The 26,126-nt window shown below is 36.0% G+C and overlaps 1 protein-coding gene across 2 annotated transcripts in view; it reads left to right on the plus strand.

Moving 5' to 3' along the window:
• The first annotated feature begins 1,131 nt into the window (after positions 1-1,131).
• GPR155 (G protein-coupled receptor 155) overlaps positions 1,132-26,126 on the plus strand; it is a 34,574-nt gene continuing 9,579 nt past the window's right edge. Inside the window, exons 1-10 of one of the 2 annotated variants that reach the window (XM_068968118.1) lie at positions 1,132-1,597; positions 8,367-8,766; positions 10,585-10,750; positions 11,634-11,789; positions 13,319-13,402; positions 14,717-14,834; positions 18,641-18,725; positions 18,824-18,914; positions 19,978-20,188; positions 24,127-24,231. In XM_068968118.1, the coding sequence (XP_068824219.1) occupies positions 1,132-1,597; positions 8,367-8,766; positions 10,585-10,750; positions 11,634-11,789; positions 13,319-13,402; positions 14,717-14,834; positions 18,641-18,725; positions 18,824-18,914; positions 19,978-20,188; positions 24,127-24,231 (1,882 nt within the window). The remainder of the gene's footprint in view (positions 1,598-8,366; positions 8,767-10,584; positions 10,751-11,633; positions 11,790-13,318; positions 13,403-14,716; positions 14,835-18,640; positions 18,726-18,823; positions 18,915-19,977; positions 20,189-24,126; positions 24,232-26,126) is intronic. The other variant, XM_068968119.1, reaches the window with a different exon arrangement.

A 26,126-nucleotide genomic window follows, 5' to 3' on the forward strand; every position in this document is an offset into this window, starting at 1 on the left:
GAAGAAACAAAAGCATGCACAGTCCTTGCTTCTGTGGCACTTAATGTCCAGTGAAGGAGACAGACATAAATCACATAGTCACTCTAATGCATAGTCTAATAAACTGAGAAAAGTGGCCTAAAGGTAAGGAACATGATTCTACTTGAGAAAGGCTCCTTGCCTGGGTATGGTATTAGAGGACTCTTACCTACAACAACTCCTGAATTGATTTGCCTACAGTTCAAAGGATGGGTAGTTGTTATGTGGAGACTGGTAGGTGGTTAGGGAAGAGAGTATTTTAGAGTGAACTGCATGTGCAAAGTCCCTGTGGAGCTCAAGGGCACATTCAGTGCCGCTGTGGAGCACTCAAGACAGCCAATATGTGTTTCTGATGTAAAAGGAACTAAGACTAGGTAGGTGGGAGGCCATCATTTTTTCCTTCATTCTCTCTCTTATAGGCCACCAAAAGTTATATTTAACTTTTGTTAAGTGATTTATTTGTAACAGATGTATTTATAAGGATTTGCTATTGTATAATATCAAGTTCCTATGAGGTAGGTCCTATTATTGCCATTTCACACATGAGGAAAGTGAGGCACAGAAGTTACTGGTTCAAAGTTAGTGATATTTTATTATATTCTTTTTCCTATCCTATATTCAAGACCTTCTGCAGGCTGGAAAGGACCTTCCTGTCCACTGTGACTCCTTGATGTAGCCCCGAGAACTTCTGAAATTTCTGGACAATTTGGCTGCAGTGGACACTCAGCAGAGACTCTGTGGGCCCCATGCTCTCATCCACCAGGCGGAGCTTGAGTGTGGATCACTGGAGAGAACCAGAGGGCATCATTGCAGCTGTGATATTTGTGGATGTTATTTTACTGATATCTGATACTGAATATAGGACATAAATATTTTGAGCTGACCCACCTCTGAGAGTCAAGAGGTTTGTTAGCAGACATTCCCACCCTTTTTTTTCCTTCATTGTATTTTTCTCTGATGGTGGTTGAAAAAATTTTGTGTATTTATTTGGCCATTTAATAAATTTAGGTTTGCCAGTGTATCCTTTCAACTAGAATTTTTCTCATTGATTTCACACTGAATCTTTCTTCCTTTCTTTTCAGAGCTCTGGTTGGAGTTGGAAGGTGAAAGAAAATGAATTCTTTTTCCAATATACCTGCCAAGAACTTAACCCTTGCAGTCAATATGACCAAGACTTTGTCCTCACCAGTTACACATGGATTTAATTCCACTAATGACCCACCTTCAATGTCAATAACAAGGCTTTTTCCAGCCTTACTAGAATGCTTTGGCATAGTCCTTTGTGGCTACATAGCAGGAAGGGCCAATGTTATAACATCAACACAAGCGAAAGGACTGGGAAATTTTGTCTCCAGATTTGCACTTCCAGCTTTACTATTCAAAAACATGGTTGTACTTAATTTTTCTAATGTGGATTGGTCTTTTCTATGTAGTATCTTAATTGCCAAAGCTTCTGTATTTTTCGTTGTATGTGTATTAACATTATTGGTTGCCAGTCCCGATAGTCGATTTAGCAAAGCTGGACTATTTCCTATTTTTGCTACACAAAGTAATGACTTTGCATTGGGATATCCTATAGGTAAGTTTTTTTTATTTTTTAAGTTTTAAAAAATTTCAGGTGTTTTAGGAGATAATAATGATTTATACCTTATTCTTGTATCTAAGAAATCTTTTGTGTTTTTTCTTAAATATATCTTAAATTAGTTGGATTATATATTTTTTCAGAATTTGAGGCACCTTCAAACATCTACTTAAATGGTCGTATCCAAATAAACTTTGAGTCCTCTTTCTAACAGTATTCTTTTTCTTCTTCACAGTCACATATGAAAGAAGTTTAATTTCCAGAAGAGATCAGATTTTGATTTAAATTATGTAAAAAGCATAGGCATACACCTGTTTAAAAACAGTCATTATTAAGTGTTAGCAGTGGAAATTTATGAGGGACTTTTTCCCTTCCTTATTTTTCTTACCATTTAGAGTGTATGTTACTTTACATCAATGCCTGTTATTGAATTTGTTATTCAAAATATCAGTGTACTTTTGTTGAAGTTAATTTCTTGTTTAAGAACAAAATGATCTGGGTGTGTTTTTTTTGTTTTTTTTTTAACCTTTCCAACTTTTCCTTCTTTAAATTTCCAGCTCTTTAAACAGCCTAATTTTATGTTTCCATGTGTATGTTTCCTAATGAAATAGTAAACATACCAACTGGGAATGTTTAGATATCTTAGAAACATATTCTGTTTTCCAAACTGCCACCAAGAAAATATGTACTTAATAACTAGTCTTTAATATTCTTTATGTTAAAGTTTATGTTGTGCTTTGATCATTTATCATAATGTAGGGATCTGAATATTATGAATATAGTCATTCATTTTTTCCTTCATTCATTGATAGGAGGGTGTTAGCACCAATGACTATGCTAGCTGCTGGGAATACCCTTGTGAACAAAGTTCTTGTACACATTGAATTTACATTTTAATGGGAAAATAAAAATAATATCAGGTAATTACAAGGACCATAAAAATAAAGTAGTGTTATTTTATAAGGAGCTGCTATTTGAGATGGGAGGTAGGGTCAGTGAGGCCTCTCTGGTGAGAAACTAAATGAAACTTAATGAAATGAACAATTGAAATTTGCCATTAACTTTCAAATTTCTTACTTTTTAACTATCCCCCCTCCAGAAAAGTTATTTCACTTCTGGCACTGAAAGGATTCTGGAGGACTATACTATTTATCATTTTCCTCCATCTCACACTCACCAGAAATAGAGATTTACCTAAGAAATTAAATCAATCTGAGTAAAGCCAGAGATTATGAAAGAGAAAAAACTAGGCTGTTAGATAACTGAGCTGTAAATAGTCAAAAACGAGATAGGTGTTCCTTGAAGGTTAATGAATTTTAAAATCAAGGCTGAACCAAGCATTTAAATAAAGACATTGGAAATAAAAGAGGAGGAAGTTAATGTGCTGTCCATCCCTTCAGGAGCATTAATAAGGTATGTTTGTCAAGGTATTTATGGTGTAAGGAAGGACTTTAGAAATGGCTAAGTATCATAGTGTTACATAATAAATAGTGCTATATCTTAATTTAGACATGAACCATAAGTTTCATGCCGTCATAGAGCAGTAACCCCATAATTAAATAGAAGTAATATTTGTAACTTTCTAAGAGTACTTATATACTTATCTCATTTGCGGTAGGGCAGATGTTATTATCCTCATTTTCAAATAAGGAGGCAGACTTACAGAGATTTAATTGTCTTACCCCAGGTCACACAGCTAACAGGTGACTAGATTTAAATCCTGGGTGTTCTTCTATGCCACACAGTTACATAACATCTGCATCAAATCATTAGAAGGCCCAACTAGCCCTTGTAATACATTATTTTCAGATAGAATCAAAGTTTTTCTTTATCTTTACATTATTCAAAATAATTTATAAAATGAGTAGCAGTTTTAATTTTCATATTAAGGCAGAATCTCCAGACAAAAAATATAGTCAACCATTTTCATTGCTGCTTCTCTCGTGTCCCATACTAAATCAGTGAATCCAGAAGTAATCATGTTTCCATCAGTGTGCGAGCCCAATTTCCCTGATGATTATACTTGCATATTTTGAATTGTAATTTTTGTTTTATTTTGTTGTTGCTGTTTTTAAGTCACAATATAAAAGCTCTTATAACATTAGGTTGTAGACAATAACTTTCCTAGAAATCAACAGTACAGACAGTAAATGTTTTCTCATATATCTGCAGATTGGAAGATGTGGTACAGAACTGTAGGGCCATGTATTTGCTCTGATGAGATTATTTATTATCTCTGTTCATGCCCAGCTGCCTTGTGGCCATGCTTAGGGTGAACAGAGAAAACTGTCTCTAGAGAGAAGACCATTCTTTTGTTTGTTGGGACGGCTCCCAAGAATTCCCACTCTCTTGTTCACAGATAAGCATCACAGCTTAAAGGAAATGTCCTTTTTAAGATTGCATTTGATCTGCAACATTGGTCCAATTTACAGGTTACTCAGAAGAAGAGGGATAAGTTAATGATTAAAGACAAAGGAGAGTCATGTTTCCTTTTTCTCTATGACAATTACAAAGGTCTATAAAACTGCATCAAAATGATTTATCTGTACTCAAGTGACAGAATACTACATTGCATTATTGCAGACTAAAAAAGGAAGCTTGCTATTTTAAGAGAAAATTCTTTTCAAAGGTACTTTAAGAAATCTGAATATGAGAAGAAACCAGGAATCTACTGGGGTGAAATGTTGATCTCAGCAAATCAGAATGGTTCCCTGCCTCTGTCATTAAAAGATACTAATGGGGCATAGTTAAGTCCTATAATTTATTCTTCAAACAATGCTGATAGCATAAGCACCCCGACTAATCATAATTATGCTCTAGTGCTTGAGCTGTAAACAGAAAGGAAATGAAGCATTTAACTATAAGCCATTAAATAATAGAATGATCTTGTCTGGGTCTTTGTGTTATTTGCTAGGGACTGAAAACCTGCAGGAATCAAAATGGGAGGCCCAGTGGGTGGCTAATTTTGTCTCTTAGTTCTTCAAGGCTATATAATAATTCCTCATAGTGGGATTCTCCCCTCCCCCAAGAGCCTTATTTTTAAGTATTAATTAGCACTTAATAGTTGATATAATGATTATAAATCTAATTTGTTAACGTGGGTCACTGAATTTCATTTTTTTCAGATTTGAAAAACTATTCAGATTGGTAATGAATAGAGCTGCCTATTTATAGAGGAAGATGAAATGTTAAGTCATTATGTAAAGGAATGGCAGAATGGACTGAAATTCCCATATTGAACCGTATTCTAGTAATTTAACAGGGATTTATTCCCAGTTTTTGCTTTCCCACTAGACTGTATTTCTTCTGCCTTCGTATACCTGTTCAACTGACTTAAAATATCCCAATAGTAACCTGCTTTATAAATATTCAGAATATGAAAAAAGAAAAACATTGGATATAAAAAGAAATGGGTTCATGGATAACAATTAGGTATAAATTGCTATGTTACAAAATACATTTATAGTCTGTCTGAAACCTTTGACATTCACTGATATGTTAATTCCATTCAGTAAGTATCTTCAGATTTGCTCAGCACTCTGCTGGGACTGGGGATTATAAAATGATGCTTTCAAGGAATTCAGAATTTGTTGAGGTGGCACTGATATGAAACAAGGTACCAGAGCCATCCAGGGAAGGGGATATCCATGATATAGACTGAAGACTTGGTGGAAGAAATGTTGCCTGAGACAGGCCTTAAATAGTAGGCAAGATTTGGGTAAGAAAGAAGAGACTTCAAGATGTTGGGGGATATTGATCAGCATATAGAACTAGTAATTATGAACCTGGTGTTTATCCAGTATAACAATGATATAGATTGGCTGATGGAGGATTTGCACTAAGGTATAGTGAAAGATAAGCTGGATAAATAAGGAACCAACTGTGCCGACTGGACAATGAATGTCAAAAGAAAGATTTTATATATGGTCTTGTGGGTGGGGAGAGCTGTGGGGAAATCTTAATTTTTGAAATTTAAGATTTACGTTACGTTGTCAATAGCAAATAAAATGGATGAAGGGGATGGTCAAGAAAAGCCAGAGGAATATAGGTTGGTAAACAGTAGGTAACTCAATTTTGAGATTTTCTTTTTCGATGTGGATCATTTTTAAAGACTTTGTTCAATTTGTTACAGTATTGCTTCAGCTTTATGTTTTGTTTTTTAGCCAGGAGGCATGTGGGATCTTGGCTCCCTGACCAGGAGTTGAACCCACACTCCCTGCATTGGAAGGTGAAGTCTTAACCACTGGACTTCCATGGAAGTCCAGTTTTGAGATTTTTAACCAGTGGGAGTAGTAGAAATCAAGATTCCATGTAGGAATCAAATACAAAAGATAATGCAAAAGAAGAAAGTATTTGGTGATTGGCTAGACCTAGATTATAGACTGTGCTCATACTTGCTTTGAACTTTTAAAACAACCTGAAGTCCATTATATGATGGTGATTAAGTGCTACTGTACCAGGAAAGTACATTTCTGTGTTTTTTTTTTTTTTAAGCATTAACTTAAGGGACCTTGTGTGCTTTTACATTCTCAAAGGAAAGCCCTTATGAATTTTATTTTGGCTACTTGGGGAAATTCTTAAGCTCAGATCGAAAACACAAGCCTTTTCTAAAATATACTCTATTTTAAAAATTGGGGTGGGGTGGGGTGGGAAGGTTTCTCTTTGAGTTAGACTATCTAATCAAAACTATAGCTAACTAAAAATAGTTATCAGAAGTACTGCTTTTATTTTTTTTTAAAACTTAAAAGGTGAAACTTTAGAAACATGAAGGAAAACCGCTGAGTTATAGAGCTAGTATATCTAATTTGGAAATCAGTGGAAAGAATTTGTGAAATTTTAGGTAATCAAATGTGTTTTGTTTAAACACTGCATTTCAGAGATATTAGAGACCTCTGTATGTGCTTCACTGAGAAAAGGAATTGAATCTTATAAAAAGTAGGTTTTAGCTAATGAGAACAGGATCTTCTAAAGGTTATATAATCCAGTTACATAACTAATGGGACATGTACTTGACATTAACTGAACTTACGTATCCTGAGTAAGTAAGCAAATATATTTTCCTACCTTGTCACTTTATCTTAATGTAAATTGAGAAGCCTAATCTTTTACATGTTTTCACATGATGCCTCTCTTATGAAGCAAGTGATTGTGAGTAATTGTGGCTGTTCTCTTTTTTATCTCTCTCAACTTGAAAATCATTTATGAATCAACCTTTTTATATATTAGGTTGAATAATTTCAGAACTCATTGCCAAAAATGTGCCTGGAGATCAGTTTGCTAGCTGCAAGGCTTTAAGTTGTGCTGATCAAGCCAAGACCAGGCCACCAACCCTCACATGAATCAAGGAGACTCATCTTATACAGTGGTTAGATTCTAAAGTCATCATGTACAATTGAACCCCTGAGAAATCCCTCAAATCACCCACAAAATACAGCACACATATTCCATGTATATTGTACCATTTTTCTTAAGTCTAAAAGCCAGATTCTTTCTCAAGTGTTGTTCTTCAGTGAATAAGTAATTAGTTTGTACTTGAGGACATGCTGTATGAAAAAGGAAATTGAAGCTTTTGTTTTCCTAAGAAAGCGCAGTTGAATTTGCATTAGTTAAATGTACATTGACATGACTTTACTGTATCCCCCTTTGAAACGTTTCTTGGGTCCACTTGACCATCTATAATTCTTCAGCACCTTCACTGGGCTTCCTTCCTGAAGGTGTTCACTCCTCTCCAGTGTAGGCTGTTCATTTCCTCACCACCTTCATACCACATGCGCAGTGGGTAGGCAGGACTGGCATCCTCAGCCACTGTGTAGACATTATTCTCTGCTCTTCAGTACACACTGCTTCTTTGAGGTCCCTGCTGCCTGCTAGACCACTCATCCTCATGTTGTCACTCCTCATTCACTGAATATCTGGCTCTCTGTCATCATCTCTACTCCCAGGTTTTGCCATTATCTGGTTTGACATTAGTATCCATGTGAGCTACCCACCAAGTTCTCTGCTCTCTCAGTTCCTTGACCTTCTCACCTTCAATGATGTTTTCCTCTACTCCATTTTAGCCGCCAACTCCCCTAGCCACATCCTGGACCTAGCCGTCGGGGAAACACTAAATTCAGTAGTTCACTATCCGACTTGCTGTGATCTCCTAAATTTCCAAGTACACCTACTTGCGGATTTCACAGGAACCTCCAGTCTCTGGCCCCTCTGCTTTTTATCTGTTAGCCATGTCCTGTCTTCACTGCTTTTCCTGTATAGCTTGGACTCCATCACATCAGTCCTCATTTTTCAGTCCGTTTTCTCTTCCTCTCCTCCATTTCTCCATTTGTCTCCTCTGTCCTCTGATTTCTGCCTCATCACTTCAATGAAACTTCCCTCTGAAGAGAACCAACAACCACCTTGGTGCTATGACTACTTAAACATTTGGTTAGTAGATTTTAACTTTAAATTGTTTTAAGACCTGTACAATTCTGCCCCTTTCTTGAGACTAGTCTTAGTCTCTACATAGTAAAAATTAGTGAATTTAACTAAAAATTTTTAAAAGTTGATTATCGTCTTATAAACTATGTCATTTAATATAGTGTATTTTTCTTCCTTTTCAGCTTTACTAAAATATATTTTTCCAAAACTAAGCTAACGAAGTCATTCTACACTATTTAGGTTAATGTACAATATGTTATAATTAAACAAGGAATATATTATATACATAATTTATTAATATATTTCTGTGGTCATCATTTTTAAATCAATTTTAATTTGTATTTTGCAGTTGAAGCTTTATATCAAACAACATACCCAGAATATCTCCAGTACATTTACTTAGTGGCACCAATATCTCTGATGATGTTAAACCCTATAGGATTTATCTTCTGTGAAATTCAGAAATGGAAAGACACTCAGAATGCTTCTCAAAACAAAGTGAAAATTTTGGGCCTTGGACTTTTGCGTGTGTTACAGAACCCAATCGTATTTATGGTCTTCATTGGCATTGCCTTCAATTTTATTCTTGATCAAAAGGTGCCTGAATATATGGAAAATTTTCTTGATGGACTCGCAAATTCTTTTTCTGGATCAGCTCTATTTTATCTTGGTCTTACAATGGTAGGAAAAATAAAGAAACTAAAGAAGTCAGCATTTGTTGTACTGATTCTTCTCATCACAGCTAAACTGTAAGTTTCACTTATTTACTTGGGGATTATACTCTGTGAAAGCCTTACTTTATTTAGCCAATTTGTTGGGATTGTCTCCTTTAAATAGTTAGATAGTAGTAATCCCTCCTAATTGAATGGTTTTAAAGGAAAATGTGAGATTGGTGATTGTGGAAAGTCATTTCCATGCAGGTTGTTTTTTCCATTTTACTGTTAAAGGATAAAGACTATGGTTTCCCTTCAGCTTTTATGTAATTTTACCTAATACCTTCCAAGGTCCTATTTGATCATAGTTTTAAGGGAATTTTGCAGGATTTCTGAGTATTCTAAATCTATTAAAATCCTATTGGCTATGAAAGTGAAGTCACTCAGCCATATCTGACTCTTTGTGACCCCATGGACTGTAGCCTACCAGGTTCCTCTATCCACAGGATTTTCCAGGCAAGAGTACTGGAGTGGGTTGCCATTTCCTTCTCCAGAGCAGATGATGAAAAGACCAAATAGCTGAACACAGGGATCAGAACACAGGGATCTGGCTATGAGGAAAGCAATAATTTTGAACTAAAACTTTATTTCATGAAACTAGGGGAAATATTCTAAAATTCTGAAGATGGTTAAATTTTCTAAATATGGTTGTCAGTAGTGTTGATTATTATCAACCATCTGATCCTAACCTGCAAATGAAAAGTTCTTAGTTCCTTAGTTAATAGTTCTTCAGCCTCTTTAGCTCTTTAGCCATGGAGTTATACTTCCTGGTGTAGGTGACATAATTTTACTATGAGATGATCCCAAGGCACTTGGGGCATATTTAACTATTGAATTTAGCTCCTCTGGAGACAAATTCATGAGAACTGTGCAATATGAAATAGTATCTATATTTTAAATATAATAACAATGAATATAAATTCTGAAGATTATTTATAGTGGTTTTATGCTCTTGGAAATAAAGTAATATTTAGTTTTGCCACAATAGTAAATACAGTTCTGACAATGACAGTGATTACCAGCCATTACTTATAAATATTTAAATGTTCTCATTATATATTTTTTTCTGGTTCTATGATTCCTATTACATAATTTCTTCTTCTTTTAATTATAAAAATACATAAAAGTGGTTCTTGACTCCATCCGAGAGCATCTCTGTAGGTGCTGCTGTGACAATATTAACCTTGGTTTTGTTCTTTTTAAAGGAAAGCTCCTTTAATTCACTACTTTTGATATGCTCTTTCTATGAAATCCTGGAGGATTTGTTTCATAATTGACTCTTCACCAGATTTGAATTTAACTAGCTTCTGCTCTACCTCAGTTATTACAGTTTCCTTTGCTGAACCGTTTTTCCTTACAAAGATAAAAAATTAATTGTAAGACACCTATTTCTCTACTGCCTTTTAGAATCTACTTAGTAGCATTGTTATTACCTGAACCATTTAAAACCCTGATCATAATAAGAGTCAGCTGTTTTTTTCCCCCAAAAAAATGTTTAGTAATTTTCTTTTAAACAAGTTTGCTCAGATTGTGAGTCTTTTTTTTTTAACATTGCAATGAACTAATATGGAAAGCAAGTACCAGCAGTATAATTGCAACGTTTTACAAATTTTCTGCAAGAAAATTATTCATAGAACACAAAAAAATCTGAGTTTCTTTTCCTCCTAATTCCTGCTGTTTAAAGAATATTGTTTTACTTTAAGTAGCTCCAAGTTGAATATTTGATTCTTTCAATAAAATGATACCTTCTGGGCAGAAGAAGAATAACCTAATGCCAAATTCACTAGAGCAATTTATTACTTGGGGACCAGCATGCTTTGATATCAAACAATGATGCATTTCTTGTTTCTTCAGCCTGGTGCTGCCACTTCTGTGCAGAGAAATGGTGGAACTCTTGGACAAGGACGACAGTGTAGTAAACCACACAAGTTTGTCAAATTACGCGTTTTTGTATGGTGTCTTTCCTGTAGCACCAGGAGTGGCTATCTTTGCAACACAGTTCAATATGGAAGTAGAGATTGTATGTATATATTACTTGCTAAGTTTGATTGTTTGGTTAGTAGAAAAATGAATTTTTGAAACACAGAAATCTACATTCTTGTATGAGAATTTGATATCTGGAAACTGCCTCATTGTAAATAAAGAGGCATCATGTAACAATAGAGTTATTTAATCTGGGATCTTTATTCAGCCATGAATTTTTTCATTCATCTTTTTAGTTTCAAGTATTTTAATGCTATAATTATAGTTAAGCCTGAAGGTTATTTATAGAAGGGCAATTTTTGAAGTTTGAGGGAGAAAAATCTGTTTTATTCATTGATAATCCAGCCACCAGATGCAAAAAACCACATAATCAACTGCAATAAATGGTTAAACTGGTTAACACTAACTAGTGTCCAAGCACACTGGATGTGTTATCCACAGCATTAGAGTGGATGTTTTTGAAAACAACATGAAGGAACTAGATTGTTCACTGAAGTTCCATTAGTTCCATCATTTAATTGGTAGAATGTTTGCATGGTCATTTTTCTCTTTTTGAAATTGCTTTTATTGCCCTATAGTTTATCAAATAGTATGGAAAGAAACTGGTCATCAGTTTAAGTAGATCATGTGATTTACTTTCCAGAACCTAGAAGATAAGCATCAGCTGTGGGATTTCTAGCATTTGTTTATATGCAGATATAAATTGAGCATGGATTAAAACTGGAGCCAAAGGAACTTAACTGTGTTTCTCTAAGAACGCTCAGAAAAGGGGAATATGCTATTAGATAACATGCTGAATTCTATGATGTCTTTTTACTGACTCATGCTTTTATTTTAGAATGCCTTGGTGTGCTGTGGCTAAAGTTTATGTGAATTGTTTGAGTCTGTGACTCTTCCTCAGTTTGATTTCATTCTGGCAGATAACCTCAGGGATGGTAATAAGCACGTTTGTGTCTGCACCGATCATGTACGTTTCTGCCTGGTTACTGACTTTTCCTACCATGGACCCTAAGCCATTGGCATATGCCATCCAGAATGTTAGTTTTGATATAAGTATTATCAGCCTGGTCTCCTTGGTAAGTATGATTCAGTATAAAAGTGAATGAAAATCACAGAATGAATCTGAAAATAGCTTGGTAATAGAAAGTTAGGGAATAAAAACCTAATTTCTTGTACAATAGAGAAAACTGAAGCCTGTCCATAAAATGTAACATCAGCCTTCTGAGTTTTGCCTGTCCATTTGAGAGGTAAAATTGTATAACAGACAAGGCATGAGATTTAGTCAGACTTGGATTTGACTCCCGGTCCTGTCACAAACTGGGGTTTCCTGGGTGGCTCAGTGGTAAAGACCCACCTGCCAATGCAGAAGACAGAAGAGACACGAGTTCGATCCCTGGGTCGGGAAGATCCCCTGGTGGAGGGCATGGCAACCCACTCCAGTATTCCTGCCTGGAGAATGCCCATGGACAGAGGAGCCTGGTGGGCTACAGTCCATAGGGTCACACAGAGTCAGAGACTATTGAAGTAACTTAGCATGCTGCATGCACCTATCACAAACTAGCTGTATTTCTCTGTGGAGTAACCTTAACTGCGCTAAGGTTAAGTTTTATCATCTATAAAATAGAGATAATAATTTCACCTATTTCCATGGTTTGTTTTAAGGATTACATGAGACAATATATATAAAAAGCATTCTGCAAATGGTGAATCACGATACAGATACTAGCTATTGTAGAACTGTGTTTTTGTCAGGGACCTTTGGGATTAAGACCAAACACCCATTTAATGTTAATGAAACTTTTGAATATATCTAGCCCATATTAAATACTTATACACTTTGCAGCTAGAGTATCTTGTAGATTGAGTGCCTACTGAATTCAGATAGTATTCTGGCTTTAAAGAAAAGACAATATTTGCTGTCAAAGGAGATAAGGATGAATATATACATTGGCAACAAATACATGTGTGATTAATATACTTTTTAAGAAATTTTGCTTCTGTTACATATTCTTAAAATCTATGCCTATTGATAAGAGGGCAGTTTGGTGGAGGAGGGAGAGACAACATAACTTTGATTGACAATGAAGTGAGAAGAAAGAAGGAAATCAAATAGCATATTTTAGGTAACTATTATGTATCCTTCTAAATGTAAAGAATGCAGGAAAATTCATCTTAAGGAGGGTGACATGTATTGTTGGAAGTAAGATAGCCTGGAATTTAGATACCTCATGAGCCAATATGGTGGAATCGAAAAGGGAAAATTTACAGTAGTGCATTATAACTGCATCTCCCACGCATCTCTTTTTCTGAATAGTTGGCTGTGAACCTATGTCCCACCCCAGCCACCAAAGGTAGGGAAAGTTGGAACATGGCCCTGGTCAAGGCATTCTTCCCATGCTTTTTATTTTACTTTGGATATTAGTTTACCTTAATACCCTTTTGGAAACTAAGGTTAAAATAAGTAAAATATTGCAGTTCCTTTTCGAACCAGGATAAAAGAATTCTTTAAAGAGTCTAATAAGTAACTAGTAATTAAAAATAAAAATTAGTAATTAATAAGTAGTTACTAAGAAACCTGAATAACTTTTGAAACTCTGTCTTTAAGATCTGGTCTTTGGCTATTCTTCTTTTGAGCAAGAAATATAAACAGCTTCCTCATATGCTTACAACTAATTTACTCATCGCTCAGGTTAGTAAACCTACAAATAATTAAAGCTATGTTTTTTTCATTGATTATATGCGAAGAGCGGACTCATTGGAAAAGACCCTGATGCTGGGAAGGATTGAGGGCAGGAGGAGAAGGGGACAACAGAGGATGAGATGGCTGGATGGCATCACCGGCTCGATGGACATGGGTTTGGGTGGACTCCAGGAGTTGGTGAAGGACAGGGAGGCCTAGCATGCTGCGGTTCATGGGGCTGCAAAGAGTTGGACACAACTGAGCAACTGAACTGATATTTCTGTAGAGGAGAAAATTTCTTCATTGGGTTTTTCCAGTTATAAAATCAAAGTGTTTTTTACCAAATGCAATCAGTTGTTGCAGTTTGATTATAATTAATTTATTCCTAATTTATTAAATATTGGATTGGATCTTGCACTATATAAAGTTGGCCCTCCATATCCATAGGTTTCACATGCTCAGATTCAACCAATCACAGATTGAAAATATTCAGAAAAAAAATTTCCAGAAAGTTCCAAAAAAGCAAAACTTGAATTTACCATATGCCAACTATTTACATAGCATTAACATTGTATTTGGTATTATAAGTAATCTGTAGATGATTTAAAGTATACAGAAACTCATGGAACTCAAACAGGGGCTATGAAACAACCTAGAGAGGTGGGATGGGGAGGGAGTTGGGAGGGAGGTTCAAGAGGGAGGGGACATATGTATACCTATGGCTGATTCATGTTGATATTTGGCAGAAAACAACAAAATTCTATAAAGCAATTATCCTTCAATTAAAAAAATATTTTTTTAAGTATACAGGAAGATGTACATAGGTTGTATGCAAATACTGTAGAATTTTGTATAAGGAACTTGAGTATCCTTATCTGTCAGGGGATAAGGAGGGGTCCTAGAACCAATCCTCCGTGGATACTAAAAGACAAATGACAGTTGGTGATAACTTTGCATTTTTTATAGAAGTAATTGAATTATTAAAAATTGACCTTTCTTATTACTTTTCTAGCTAAATCTTTGCATGTCTCAAATTATACTGGAAAGAAGTTTAAGCATTTTCTATGTAAACCTTTACTAGATATAAGCTTAGGATTTAGAATGTTGTCATTATCTGTTTCAATTAAATATGTACATTGTTAAAGGTGCTGTATAAAAAGGTTTTTAATCATAAAACTTACTGTTTTAGTATAACTAAGATGCAATAGTTAATTGCTCAGCATAATTTTAAATGAATAATTATAGTTGCTATGAATAAAACACATAAGTATGAGTCATGTGAGTATGACTGATTTCATTTTTTTTAATCATTTTTTTCTTCAGTCTATCGTCTGTGCTGGAATGATGATATGGAATTTTGTTAAAGAGAAAAATTTTGTTGGACAAATTCTGGTGTTTGTCTTATTGTACAGCTCCCTCTATAGCACCTACCTGTGGACAGGTAAGTTGGATCATGAAGAGAAATTCAGGGTCCCCCTCCCCTTCATCGCTTGAGGTTCCAGCTTCTAGTGATCTATTTTAAGTCTAGCAGTACAGGATGAGGGAATCTGCTCAGGCAGTTGTACTCACTAACTAGGCAGTCTGCAAAGCTGAGTTCTGTTTCCTGATCACTCCGTTTCTACCTGGGCTCAGATGGTTTCCAGTCGCATGTCCTTGTCCTCAGGGCCTTGGGTTCTAGGCCACAGTCAGCAGAGCTCCCCTTTGAGCCATCGTGGGTGCAAGCACTGGAAGCAGGCAGGGAGAGAAGGAATGGGCAGAGGGGGATGAGGATGTGAGCTGTGTACCAGAGTGCACTTAGAGCCCAGCTGAACTGAATGAACAATAATTATCATTCTGCCCTAAGCAAATAACTTGACTTGCGGTCTCAGTTCCTTATGTGTAAGCACCTTACAGGGTTATTTTAAGAACTAAATTAAATATGGATGTTTATGCCTGGTGCTTGGTAGGCGCTCAACAAATTTAACTGTATTATTAAGTAGAGGGAAGAGCAGTAATATAAGAACAAGAAAAACAAGTGATTAAAAGGATATGGAAATAGAAGAATAGTCAGTAAGAAAAAACTATTTTTCCTTTCAACTGGCTCCAAAAAGGATATTCAGAATATTTTAGCACATTGCTCATTTGAAGGAAAACATTAATTGGGGTGCACGCATTCTGGTATGTTTGTGAATAGTTAGTCAGTCTGGCTGATTTGTAGTCATACCACAAATGCAAACCTGTAAAATGGCACATAAAAGGAAATTGTAGAATTGTTGCACTAGTTATAGCCACTGTTAGGAGGCAGGTGTCGGGAAGTGGCTGGTGGGAATAGGCCTTTGATTTCATGCCTTCAGGATCAAAAGCAGGACCCATCTAAGTCAACAGCTTTTTTAAGTGAAGCAACAATGCGGTGAGGAATTACAAAATGAATTCAGTGCAAAGAGGAGATTTGTACTTTTTTAAAGGCAAGTACACCTTGCATGGTATAAGAGTTTTCATGAGCTGTCAAATTAAAAGAGCCTAGAGATTATTTCCAAATACAGAAGAAACAACTTGATCTCTAATACTTAGGTTTATTAAGGTTAAATTTTTCATGAGAATAAGAGAGCAGTAAAGAGCTCAGTTTATCAAAAAGCCCCAAGTTTCTCTAAAATCCTCTTCAAGCATGAAGAGGATTCTTCTCCAAAGAAGCTGTTCTGAATTTCTTGACCCTAATGAAGGTGCCCTTTAACCTTAAGATTATTATAACAGAATTTTGGATCTAAAAGGTCATTTAAAATCATTTTGTTCAGCCATTTTCAGTTTTACTCATTTGCAAACCACCCTCATTAATTTTGCCATATTTGCATACCACTTGTCCTTTCTTTCCCTCTTAAAATTAACTTATTTTTTTAACTTTAATATTACAAATTTAGCCTTATCTTGGTAAAATCCCAGGTTTTATGTGCTAGTTAAAATTTTTTCAAGCATGTGTTAAACACATAATTATTAAAAAAAAAAAATAGTTCATCTTTGTGCCACCTATAGTCGTCTTGCTTTTGGGAACACCAGTCTAGTTGAAACCTTTCATTTTGCAAATGAGGAAAATAAGGCCCGAAGAGTTTAGCTGATTCAGGCAAGAGCTCTCACGGCTTCATCAGTGAGACATCCAGGCCTAGCCCGAGCCTTTTTTTCATTTGTCAATATTTTCACAAGGCAGGAATAAAATGATAAACATTAGAATTTTCAAGAGTCCCTTCACTATTGTAACACAGTTGGCACTCCTTTGATTGGTTGCTTGTTTCCATGGCACCTTAAACCTGAAACAATAGAGAGTGCAAATGCATTGGGAGGAGCACTGGTATGATAGGATCTCTTGAACTTGAGAACTGAGTGGGTCCCGTATAAAGAAAAACAATTCTCAAGGAGCTCAGTGTTGATTTGTATTATTGCTAGCACAGTGTTACTTAATCTGTATAATCTTAAATCTAGGTATAAATTCCTTGTTGTTCGGTTGCTAAGTCGTGTCTGACTCTGTTACCCCATGAACGCCAGACTTCCCTGTCCTTCACTATCTCCCAGAGTTTGCTCAAACTCATGTCCATTGAGTCAGTGATGCCATCCAACCATTTTATCCTCTGTCACCCCCTTCTCCTCCTGCCCTCAATCTTTCCCAACATCAGGGTGTTTTCCATTGAGTCAGCTCTTTGCATCAGCTGGTTGGACATTATATACAGCTAATATACAATTTTAAAACCAAAGCAGATTCATTAGATTTAAACAAAAATACAAGCTCAGTAAGTGTTGGAGCAGACTCTTGAGAGTCCCTTGGACTGCAAGGAGATCCAACCAGTCCATCCTAACGGAGATCACTCCTGGGTGTTCTTTGGAAGGAACAATGCTAAAGCTGAAACTCCAGTACTTTGGCCACCTCATGCGAAGAGTTGACTCATGGGAAAAGACTCTGATGCTGGAAGGGATTGGGGGCAGGAGGAGAAGGGGACGACAGAGGATGAGATGGCTGGATGGCATCACCGACTCGATGGACATGAGTTTGAGTGAACTCTGGGAGTTGGTGATGGACAGGGAGGCCTGGCGTGCTGCAATTCATGGGGTCGCAAAGAGTCAGACACGACTGAGTGACTGAACTGAACTGAAGTAGTTAGCAACATTAATTGACATGACAAAGGATCTTATTTTGCTGATCTGAATCACAGCTTGAACTCACTTCTCTGATAGGGTTTTTTGGTTGTTTGTTTGGGTTTTTTTTGGCCTACCTTTACTTCGATGTGTGGGTTTATGACCTGGTTATCTCACTGCTTTTCCCTCTTTAGACTACCATAGAACGTTAATTTGAACTGTGTTGTGGTATCATTTGGCCTTCACTTGGCTCAAACTTAATATAAAACCAGATGTAAACCCTGAAATAATAAGAGTGTGCTTCGGTTATAAGATGGTCACCACTGCAAATAAACCAAAAAGACAACATTTCTCATAGAAATTCCCAGATCCCTATGGGTCAACAGACGAGTTTTAGGAACACTGAACAGAGCTGAAGGACGTAACCCTCTGTCAGAAGACTGGGTTTCTAGTCTTGCTCTGCCCTCTGCTGGCTGTGTGGCTTGGGCAAACCCTTGTTTACACAGCTATAATTGAAGGCATTAATTTAAGACAGTGGTCCCTTCCAACCCTAAAGTTCTAAGCTTCTATAGCTGTGTAAAATTTATTAAATAAGATGTTACTTCTAAATAATTGGGTATAGAGTATAAGGAAAGCTCATGAAATATTTTTAAAACATCTGTCCAAATGTTTAAAACATTTGTTTCTGTTTTAAGTTTATATTAAGGCCCATCATTTAGACTTGGTCAGTTTTCCAAAAACAAACTTTTGTGAGAATTGCCTATACTTTCTTAGCAACAGCAGAAAGGGGGTGTTATTATTTTTAGAATTGTTCTGTATCCAGTTAAAATTTTTTTCCTTTTTTTCCACAAATATACTTCGATTCCAAACACATGAGTCAAAAGAACAAAATGATTTGGGCTTTTTGAAAAAATCCTCATGTATAAAACAAGAAGATTTTAGTAAAGAAGCAGTATAGGAGGGAAAACAAATGATTTTGAATTAAGAAAACTTGCTTCAAAATATTGGGAAAAGCATTTATTTAGAAGGAGTAAATTCTAGGGCAAGAACTACAGACTATTATTGAAATAAGCTTGGTTAAAGTTCCATGAAGTTTGATCAACATCGAGAATAATCACCTATCTTTTAATCTCTATTTCTTATTCTTAGGCCTTCTAGCAATTTCTTTGTTTCTTTTGAAAAAGAGAGAAAGGGTACAAATTCCTGTTGGAATCATCATCATATCTGGCTGGGGGTAAGTTGGTAGCTTTCTGTTTGCTTACCTGTGCCCACACACAGTGACTATTCATTCTCTCTCTCTCTCTTTTTCTCTCTAAACTCTCATTATTATAGGATTCCTGCTCTCCTTGTTGGTGTTCTTTTGATAACTGGAAAACATAATGGAGAAAGCATTGACTCAGCCTTCTTTTATGGAAAAGAGCAGGTGAGAAGAGTTTATTGACAGTTCTGTTCTTGAGAATGTCTCTTTTTAGCTGCTTAACGTGTTTTGCTATACTTACATTGAAATTAATTTTGAAAATTTGTTCCAACTTATTGCTTATCACACTCGTGATCCTATGTTACTTTGTTAACTTACACCTCAAAATATGATAAATATTTTTAGATGTCTATAAAAAAGAAAATGAAATTAAAAAAAACAAAAAAAATGATTTTACATACCTAAGCCTGTTTGGGGGCTTCACTGGTGGCTCAGATAGTAAAGAATCTCCCTGCAATGCAGGAGACCCAGCTTCGATCCCTGGGTCAGAAAGATTCCCCTGGAGTAGGGAATGGTAACCCACTCCAGTATTCTTGCCTGGAGAATTCCATTTGAACCTAGTGGGCTACAGTCAGACTCAAAGAATCAGACACGACTGAGCAACTAACACATATGTCTTTTTTACCTGAAGATTATAAGTATTAGCTGCAATTACTTACCTTTAGTATTATCACCATATACAGTCTCTAGTTAAAGTACACTTGAGCTATGTATTAAAGCAAACAAAAACTCTGATGTGAAGAAAAAGTCTATAAGTGCGCAGACAGTAAAGAATCTCCGTGTAGTGCGGGAGACCCAGGTTTGATCCCTAGGTCTGGAAAATCCCCTGGAGAAGAGAATGGCTACCCACTCTAGTATTCTTGCTGGAAGAATTTCACAGACAGAGGAGCCTGGCAGGCTACAGTTCGTGGGATCATAAAGAGTCGAACACAATTGAGCAACTATCACTTTCACTTACTTTAGATTACTTGTAGCGTAAACCAAGGACATGATACATAATGAAAAGAACATCTAGACATCGCAGTTGATTAGAGACAGACCCTAATTTCTCTGTAAGTACTTCACATCCCTTCCATACTCTTCCTCTTTTTAAGAACCACTGTTATAGAGCATTTATAGCTATTGAGATAATGCATTTTCCACCAAAAAAGTGCCCTTAAGTCATCTACTAAGATTATCAAGCTGGGATGGTGAAAAGTGGCCTAATGTCTCTCTGCAACGTTGACAGATGATCATCACGGCAGTTACCCTGTTCTGCAGCATCGTGATAGCTGGCATATCACTCATGTGTATGAACCGCACCTCCCAAGCAGGACGCTATGAAGGTTTTGACCAGTCTCAGGACCGCAAAGCAGCGGAGCCGGCGAACACTGCTTTCGAGGACAGTCCAGCGCCAGTAAATGAACCTGAATCTTTTGCGAGTTCTGTCCCAGAAACAAGTATGATCCTTAAATATAAAGAAACTTTTATATGCCTATATAGCATGTACTCTAAATGTTTTAAGGGAACTTCCTTGAATTATCTTCAATATCACAGGTATTTGTAAAATGGGGAACTTGAATCATAGTCAATAATAGAAAGAGCTTACAAGTTCATTTATTAGATTCTTGTTTATAAATCTTTTATGAGGATAATCTTTTGTGAGAATAAGTCTAATCCTCAGACTTCTTTAGGCCTGAGAGTTTAGAGAAGAGAAACAACTGCGGGAAGGCTCTTTCTAGGAAACTAAACATCTATGTTTGTTAACTTAACAACAGTGCATCAAGCAAGCACCATCAATAAAATGAACTAAAGAGGCTTAATTGAAGCAGGGTTAACGGTAGAAGTTAGGAGTTGACAAACTGCAGTCTGCCACCTGTTTATGGCCCCGAACCTAAGAATAGCTTTTATATTTTTAAAAGGTTGAAGAAAAAATTTTAAAAGACAATTATTTTATGACACTTGAAAGTTATATGAAATTTAAATTTGTGTCCATCACATGTTATTGAAACACAGACGTGCTCATTTACTTTTGTATTGTCTGTGGATTCTTTCCTGCTATATTGGCAGAATTGAGACATTCAACAGACACCCAGTGGACTGCAAAGCCTAAAATGTTTATTTATAGTGAACCTATATCCCTATGTGAAAGTATGACCCTAATCAGTGATTTTTTAATGTGTTAACAGTTGTTATGGGGTTTGCCTCAATTCCCTGGTGGCTCAGACGATAAAGCATCTGCCTGCAATGTGGGAGATCCGGGTTCAATTCCTGGGTCAGGAAGATCCCCTGGAGAAGGAAATGGCAACCCACTCCAGTATTCTTGCCTGGAAAATCCCATGGACGGAGGAGCCTGATAGGTTACACAGTCCATGGGGTCGCAGAGTCAGACACGACTGAGCGAGTTCACTTTCACTTTCTTTCTTTGCCTCAATTCATGAGGAGAATTCAGCAAGAGTTTGCATTTTGGATTCATTGGTGCATGCAGAGATTTCATAGACATCGACCGTTGTGCTGGGAAGTGTAAACGATGGCTTCTATTTTGTGTAGAGAGTTTGTAGAGTAGAGAGATGCCTCATCTTAAAACTATTAGTTGTAAATAGCGATAAGTAGAGAAGAAAGAGAAAAGGTTTAAAAATCATTTTAACTGTCTTAAAAGGAAGAAGATCCCACAAATCTCACTGCTTATATTGCCTGCCTGCCTCCCTCCCGTCCTTCATCATCCCAAACTGGAAGGAGATAGGATGGAGGGTAGAAACAGGGATATGAACCAGTCTGCCTAGGTTCAAGTCTGACTCTAGAACTTTATTATTTGGTCTTAGGCAAGTTTCCTGTGCCTTGGTTTCTATATCTGATGCTGATAACACCTGCTACACAGGACTGTGGGGTCCCACTACATAGGGCTGTATTTGGGCAACTAGTGATTTACATTAACCCTGCTTCAATCAGGCCTCCTTTAGTTCATTTTATTGGTGGTGGTCACTAATTTCTTTGTTAGTTCCTTTGTGATTATAGCATCAGAATTTCATTCTCTTGAGTCCTCTTGACTATTCTCCCTTTGAAAATGGAAATTTAAGGATTATGTGTATTGTGTTCACTAAAATTTTAAAAGCCACTTTTCTGACATCTAGACCACTTTTCTGACATCTAGACTACTTTTCTGATCATGCCCAGCATCCTTTCCTTCCTTGCCTTCTTTGTGGACTCTTAACATTTATCCTATAAATCAGTCTACTGTATGTTTTCAGATAGGTTGTAAAGACCATTCACCACTCTCTAAGTCTTCTTCTCCTGCGAGTGTTTTAGAAGTGTCCACCAAAGTCCTGCGAACGTGTGCAGAGAGTCCTAAACTAAGTGTCTTAAGCCCAGAGACTTTTGCTGCTGTCTTTACTGTCCTTTAAAAATAGCAAATAAACAGTATCATAGATATTCTTTAAACCCTGTCATCATCATCTCCAGCAGGATAACTAGCTGGGACCTTTTGTATGAATAAATAGAGAATCAGAAGACAGTCATAGAAAACCTGTAATGTTTATACTTCTCCTCTTACCTCACTGCTTTATAATTGCTTTTTAAATTATCAGTATAACCCACTAGACTATAAATGCTGTGACTGACTTGCCCACTATTGTAGTCTCAGCACCTAGCATGTATCAGGTCTCCTATATTTGTTAGATGAATGGATAGATGGATGGGTTGATAAGATATGATGTGATTTCTGAAGCTGCCTGAAAACTGCTAAGGCAAAGTTCTTGTTTCTTTGCCTATTTACCCATGTTCCTAGGAAAAAGGTTTTTAAACCTGTCTGGTTATTTTCCTTCCCTACAGTCTGCTCTTTTCTGCTTTGCTAATAGTATTAATACACAGCACATTAGATGTCCAGCCTGACCTCCCCAAATCTCAGTAATCCAAAATAGTTCACTCCCCTCTGCCCCTCGCCACACATTTGTCAGAGACACATGACTTGCTTATAAGTGTGGAATTATAATTGAAAGGAAAATTAACCTACTTTAATATGAGATCAAAGGTTCAGTTAATGAAAGAGAAGGCCATATCATCTCTCTTATATGTGGAATCTTTGGGGGGAAAAAAGGCTCATAGATACCGAGAACAAGGTTGATAGTTGCCAGAGGTAGGGCGTAGAGCATAGGAGAAATGGGTGAAGGAGGTCAAAGGGTAGAATGAAAAGATAATAAATAAGCATGATGTATTATTGAGCAACAAACAAAACACACACACAAATAAGAAGGCTCATATTTGAAGGGAAAAACTGCTATATATGTGTGTTCCCTACACATATGTCCTTGGAATGGGCTGGCTTTTTATCTGTTTTCTTAACAGTTTATCTTAGTGGATTTGAGCCTTCAAGTTTCTGAAGATAACGGGCAGAGTCAGATGATTTCTGTGTTTTCTTTTCAATTTTTCTGTGGCATCATTATCTTAAATTTAGAAAGACAGTTGTAATAGTTTTATTATAAATCATAGTTTTTATACTTTGAAATCTTTTTTTAATTTTTAATGACAGTACTGAAAAATTAGAGCATATTATCAATGAACATTTCAGCCTATGAATTATGCCTTTTTAGTATGTTAAGTTCTAATACAGTTTATCACTGAAGTTATTCTATTATAATCCGTATCAAGGAGCACCGTGTCCATGTATGAGTGTGATGTTTTAAAGGACACTTTGCAGTTCTCTGAATATACAGAGTAAAATTACATCTCTATAGCAGGTGTCTCAGTGTGACTTCTGTAAACCTATCTACCTAAAAACCAGCAAGAGAGTTTCAGCAGTATATATCTAAAAATAAAAAAGAATACAATTGCTTTTACTGCATCATCTAAACTGGTAGAAGACATGTTCTTGAAAGAAGTGAGTTTTGAGCTAAACTTAGAAGAGAAAAGGGTTTGGATGAATTCTGTGTCAAACTAGAATTCATCCAAGGAGTAGTGAAATCAAAGCTGTATTTTAGGAAAGTAGTCAAATTCTTATTTCCCAAAACACACTGGAAACTAATAGCATAGCATGGGTAAAAACATTTTCCTTAAAAAAAATTTTAATTAATTATGGGAATTCCCTGGTGTTCCAAAAAAGATACCAGCTGGAGAACAAACAAAAATATTTTCTTTGTCTTATACAAAGAAGAGGCATATGTAAAGGGGCTGATCTTTTGTCTGACACTCCTTAAATGTTAATTTCTATATAAGCACATTTAAATACTTTTTGATAGCTACCCATACATTGAGGCTGTATGGAAACTCTCTGTGTGTATATAAATGAATTTGGGGATTTGTTGGTTTTTTTGAGGGGGTGTTTTGTTTTATTTGGCATCTCTTTACATTGTCCATTTTTTTGTGATTGGACTCTCCTGTAACAACCTATATTTTATCTATATAGGTTGCTGCTCCTGCTCTATGGGAAACGGTGAATTATGCTGCCCATCCACGGAGCCAGTAGCAGATATAACCACCAGTGGGTCGGTGACTCCTTCATTTGAGAAAAGTAAGTGCCTCTCGGCTATGAGGATGAGCCTAAGGAACAAAAGATTTTTTAATCTTATGCCTTAAAAGAACTCTACATAGATTTTCTATAGAAGCTACACTGTTTGAAAATATTCTCATAAGATGGAAGAAAGTGCAAATAATACAATAATTGTGCACAGATAGGGTATTCATTATTTTTTTTTAATTTGCATGGAAATTCTCCAGTAAATTTAACCTGAGTAGTAATTCCAAGGAGTTTGCCCTAAGGATCATTATTTTCTCTTTGGCATCTCATTTTAGAAGCTGAGACTTTTCCCCACTCCATTCCCCGAGGGCCAGGACTAATTAGTCAGTGGTTAATTACATTTTGAATCCATATGCTTTAAAATATGCCCTTTCTTATAAAATAATAAAAATCTTTAAAAATAATAACCTTTTGACATATAGACTAACAGACTGAATCACATTTATGGTCTGAATTTCAAATTATTTAAAACAACTGAATATATGTAAATTGCAATGTACCTTCAGTCAATTATGCCTGTTTTTAAAAATCAGAGAGAGAAACCCCAAAAAGTCCTCTTTATGATGGAGCATGTCAGCTGTTTTGCTGCCAAATGTTTTTATATTTTAAAAATGTTGTGAATATTATAAGAAATGATGCATGCTAATCACTTAGCACAGTGAGTAATGTACAAACCAAATGTTTATTAAACATGGAAGCAGGGACTTCCCTGGTGACCTAGTGGTTAGAATTCTGGCCATTCACTATGGTGGCCCAGGCTCAAGCCCTGGTCAGGGAAGATCCTACAAGCTGTGCAGTGTGGCCAAAATAAATAAATAACAAATTAAAAATAAGCATAGTAGCAGCAGCAAATGTTGTAGTTATTGTTTGGGCAGATATTGGGCCTTCACTTACATTCAGCAGGAAACCTCTCTTGGTATCCAGTTACAGTTGTTTCAAGTCATTTGTGTGCTCCTTTTCTAAAGCCAATATTCCTTTACATCAGAATTCCCAAGGCTTTACTCCTTACTTTTTCCTTCCTACACAATATACCTAATAGTAAAGTCCACTGACAAATTCAACATGTGATTTGATTCATCATCCCCAGGTGGAGTTTTTTTTTTTGCCCCCAGAATCCCATTACAATTTGCTTATGTCATTTCTCCACTAATATGCTGATTCCTAAAAAAAACTTTTTAACATAGGAGCTTCTTAGATTTTCTGATCATATTTTATGAAAACAAATATTGTAATATGTAAAAATGCAGATAAAAGTAAAATGGATTTCATGCATTTTTATAATATTTGTATGTGATATTTTAAGACCAAGTTTATTATATACACGGCTAGAATTTTTCAACATCAAGATATACACAAATAATTGTTATAAAACAGGATCATACTACATAAACAGTTCCGCAGCCTGCTTTCTTTTTGCTGTTAACCTTTTTTGTGTGTGAAGTTTCATCCATGTGGTTAGCTCTTACGTCATACCGTGTTTAATGCTTGTGTGTGTTCTTTTCTAAAAAGAGGCTTTAGGAAATACAGTTTTTGTAAGCTTGAAGGTAAGAGCTGTAAAATTGTGTTTTTTAAGCCCTGACTTTTTGTAATAAGACTGTCTGTTAGACTAGCATCTCTTTTGTAAAAATGTTTTCTCCTACTTTTGATGCCATTGATATAGTGGAGCTGAGGTAAGAGAATAAAGGTTTCTTATGAAAGGCTTCTCACTTCTCTTTTCGGCCAAAGAAAAGTCATGCTTATGATTTGGACTTGCTTCCATATGCAAACAGAACAAAGTGTATAATATTTTTTTATTTGGTTCCTTAAAGGTCTTTTCTAAGCAAATTCTAAACTCTTTAATGAAAGGCAAGTGGTAAATTTGCTTTGCTGTTAGCCAATATAGGATATTC

Source organism: Capricornis sumatraensis, chromosome 3 (assembly GCF_032405125.1).
Source record: "Capricornis sumatraensis isolate serow.1 chromosome 3, serow.2, whole genome shotgun sequence".
NCBI lineage: Eukaryota > Metazoa > Chordata > Mammalia > Artiodactyla > Bovidae > Capricornis > Capricornis sumatraensis.